We start from the raw sequence: 2397 nt of genomic DNA on the forward strand, positions 1-2397 counted from the left end.
GGGGGGATGAGTGACGGGGGGGGGATGAGTGACGGTCGTACCGAGCAGGTTGATGATGCCTTCGTTGTAAGCGGCGAAGAGCCTGATGGAGTCTTTGAAGAGGAGCATGAAGGCGGCGTTGATGACCCCGTTCGTCAGCTCATTGGCATTGACCTGAGGGAGGGAGGGAGGGGGGGAGACGGACGATCAGACCCGGAGACTCGCCGCCGGCTGCGAGCCGAGGAAAGTGCGCGGCGAGGGGACTTGCGTTAAAATCCAGGAGGGCGTCCATCTGGTTCTGGATGATGGGGATGGTCTTCAGCAGCTTCTCCGTGTTCATGGTCCTCATGACGCCGTCCACACTGCGGACACATTGATTCACACTCACTGCGGAGCTGAAAATGAGCCGTTTCACCGATAAACCATTATCTGACAGGCGTCCAGAACTGCAGGTAAACTTTCAGCCAATCAAACAACTGAAACCCAAAGATCTTCCTCCTACAGTCAGAAAGAAACGCTTCTAATGAGCTCCGACAATCCTTCACGGTGACTTAAAGCTCATCTTTGGTCATTTTATTCCATTTTCTTTTAACTTTTCTACTCCGTTGTTGTAAAACCTCAAACACTACAGTTTATTTAGAACTACATATAGGTTCATCTGTAATAAAGTAAAAGTAATCAATGATCAGAAGACCTGAGAAAACAGAAAATATTCCCTAAAAATTGTTGCCTAAAACAGGAACTTAACTATGGTAGTAAAACCCAACATGTTGAGCTTTTTTATAGTTTGTATCAAATATCCAAAGAGCTTAAAGAAGCACCAACATGACAGGAAAAAAAATTTAAATAAACTAAAGCTTATTATGGTAACATCTGCAGATTAATACTTTATTTATTTAACACCAAGAAGCCAAAAGGAGTCTTTTAATGGTGGAAATGGTTTCCGAAAAAGGTTGAAAACTGATTTAGCTGCTTGAATATCAAAAGATAAAATAACTCTGCAAGTGGATCGTTTTAAAACCGGCGACAAGACGACATTTCCAACCTTTAATTCAGACAAATTTCTGTCTGAATGTTTGATTAAAGAAGCAAAAAAAAAAAAAAAAGCTAAATGATGCAAATGGCCGCCCTCCTGGAGCGAGACCATCTGTCTTTAAAAGCAAAACCTAAAAATCAGGAGAAAACTTCCAAACTTACCCGCGTTTCACTTTCGTGAAGTCGAAGGCCACCTGTCTGTACGACACCGCCTTCTCGTTCAGGTAACGACTATACCGCCTGATAAACGTCGACATGTCGTAGCCTGCGGCGGCAAACACAACGTTCACCTTTTGGGTTCCGTTCAGAATATTTAAAAAAAAAAAACACAGCAGAATCAGAATCCTCACCTTGTAGCCCGCTTTTGTCCAAAAAGTTACTGAGGTTGAAGAGTGTGTTCCTGGAGGCCAAGTACTGGATGAACCGCTGCGACGGGAGGAGAACGGCGGTTAGAGGAGAACGGCAGAGAGAACGCGACTCGGACAGAGCGGCGCGGCTCACCTCGTTGCCGTAGACCATGAGGTGGTGCGTGGTGATGAGGGACTTGAACACCACCACCCAGCTGGTGTTGGTGGTCCTCTCGAACAGGGAGTCGGCCAGCTGGGGAATGTTCACGTTCATCTCGTTGGTGCAGTGGATCAGGTCTTAAAAAGAAAGAAGAAATTAGAAGACGACTGGGAAGGAAACGAGGAAAGGCGGCGTCTGAAACCTGGAAATTAGGTCCATGATATGAAAAGAAAGACGATCGGAACCAAAACCAACAATGTTCTTAAAAACATCACGAGTCGGGAAGTAAGAGTCCAAAACGAGTCACTGATTCGTTAACATGCTTTTCCTTCAAATGAACACGTTACTGATTCACTTTGATTAGAGCTGCGTTCACACCAGCCCCGTTTAATCCGCTTTAATCCAACTCTACTTTGCTCTGCCTAGAACAGAGGTCCCCAAGCCCCGGTCTGTGGAGCTAAAAAAGGTCGGGGACCTCTGGCCCAGGAAGTCCGGTTCGTTTGGGGAGGTGTGAATGCGTGATCCAACTCTGATCCGTCTGAAAAAACCTCGCTCTCGGTTCGTTTGACGTGAACACTGATCCGGTTCGAACGCGTACGTGAACGCAAGCGGACCAAAAGCAGGAAGCGGACTACAGCGCAGGGCCTTCTGGGTAAATACGACCGAAACAAACGGGCGTTTCTACCACCGGAGGGAGAAACGGCTTCGTGGTCGGACATGGAAATCCTAAAACCGCTCAAATCTGACGCCACTCCATTTTGGTTTCCTTCTCCAGAAGGAGGAAGTTGCGCTTAGCGTCTTCTTCAGAGGTTTTTCGTGTCGTTTCCTTCAGTAGCTCTTGAAGCGGCGCCACCAGAGGCGAGGGGGGGGGGGGGG

General features: G+C 47.2%; 1 protein-coding gene across 1 annotated transcript in view; it reads right to left on the minus strand.

The window, feature by feature from the left end:
* Positions 1 to 2397, minus strand: part of picalmb (phosphatidylinositol binding clathrin assembly protein b) — a 23591-nt gene that overhangs the window by 15662 nt on the left and 5532 nt on the right. Inside the window, exons 2-6 of the mRNA XM_017437206.3 lie at positions 1516 to 1658; positions 1365 to 1440; positions 1177 to 1279; positions 248 to 341; positions 34 to 153 (exon numbers count right to left, since the gene is read on the minus strand). Of these exons, the coding sequence (XP_017292695.1) occupies positions 34 to 153; positions 248 to 341; positions 1177 to 1279; positions 1365 to 1440; positions 1516 to 1658 (536 nt within the window). The remainder of the gene's footprint in view (positions 1 to 33; positions 154 to 247; positions 342 to 1176; positions 1280 to 1364; positions 1441 to 1515; positions 1659 to 2397) is intronic.

Source organism: Kryptolebias marmoratus, linkage group LG2 (assembly GCF_001649575.2).
Source record: "Kryptolebias marmoratus isolate JLee-2015 linkage group LG2, ASM164957v2, whole genome shotgun sequence".
Taxonomy (NCBI): domain Eukaryota; kingdom Metazoa; phylum Chordata; class Actinopteri; order Cyprinodontiformes; family Rivulidae; genus Kryptolebias; species Kryptolebias marmoratus.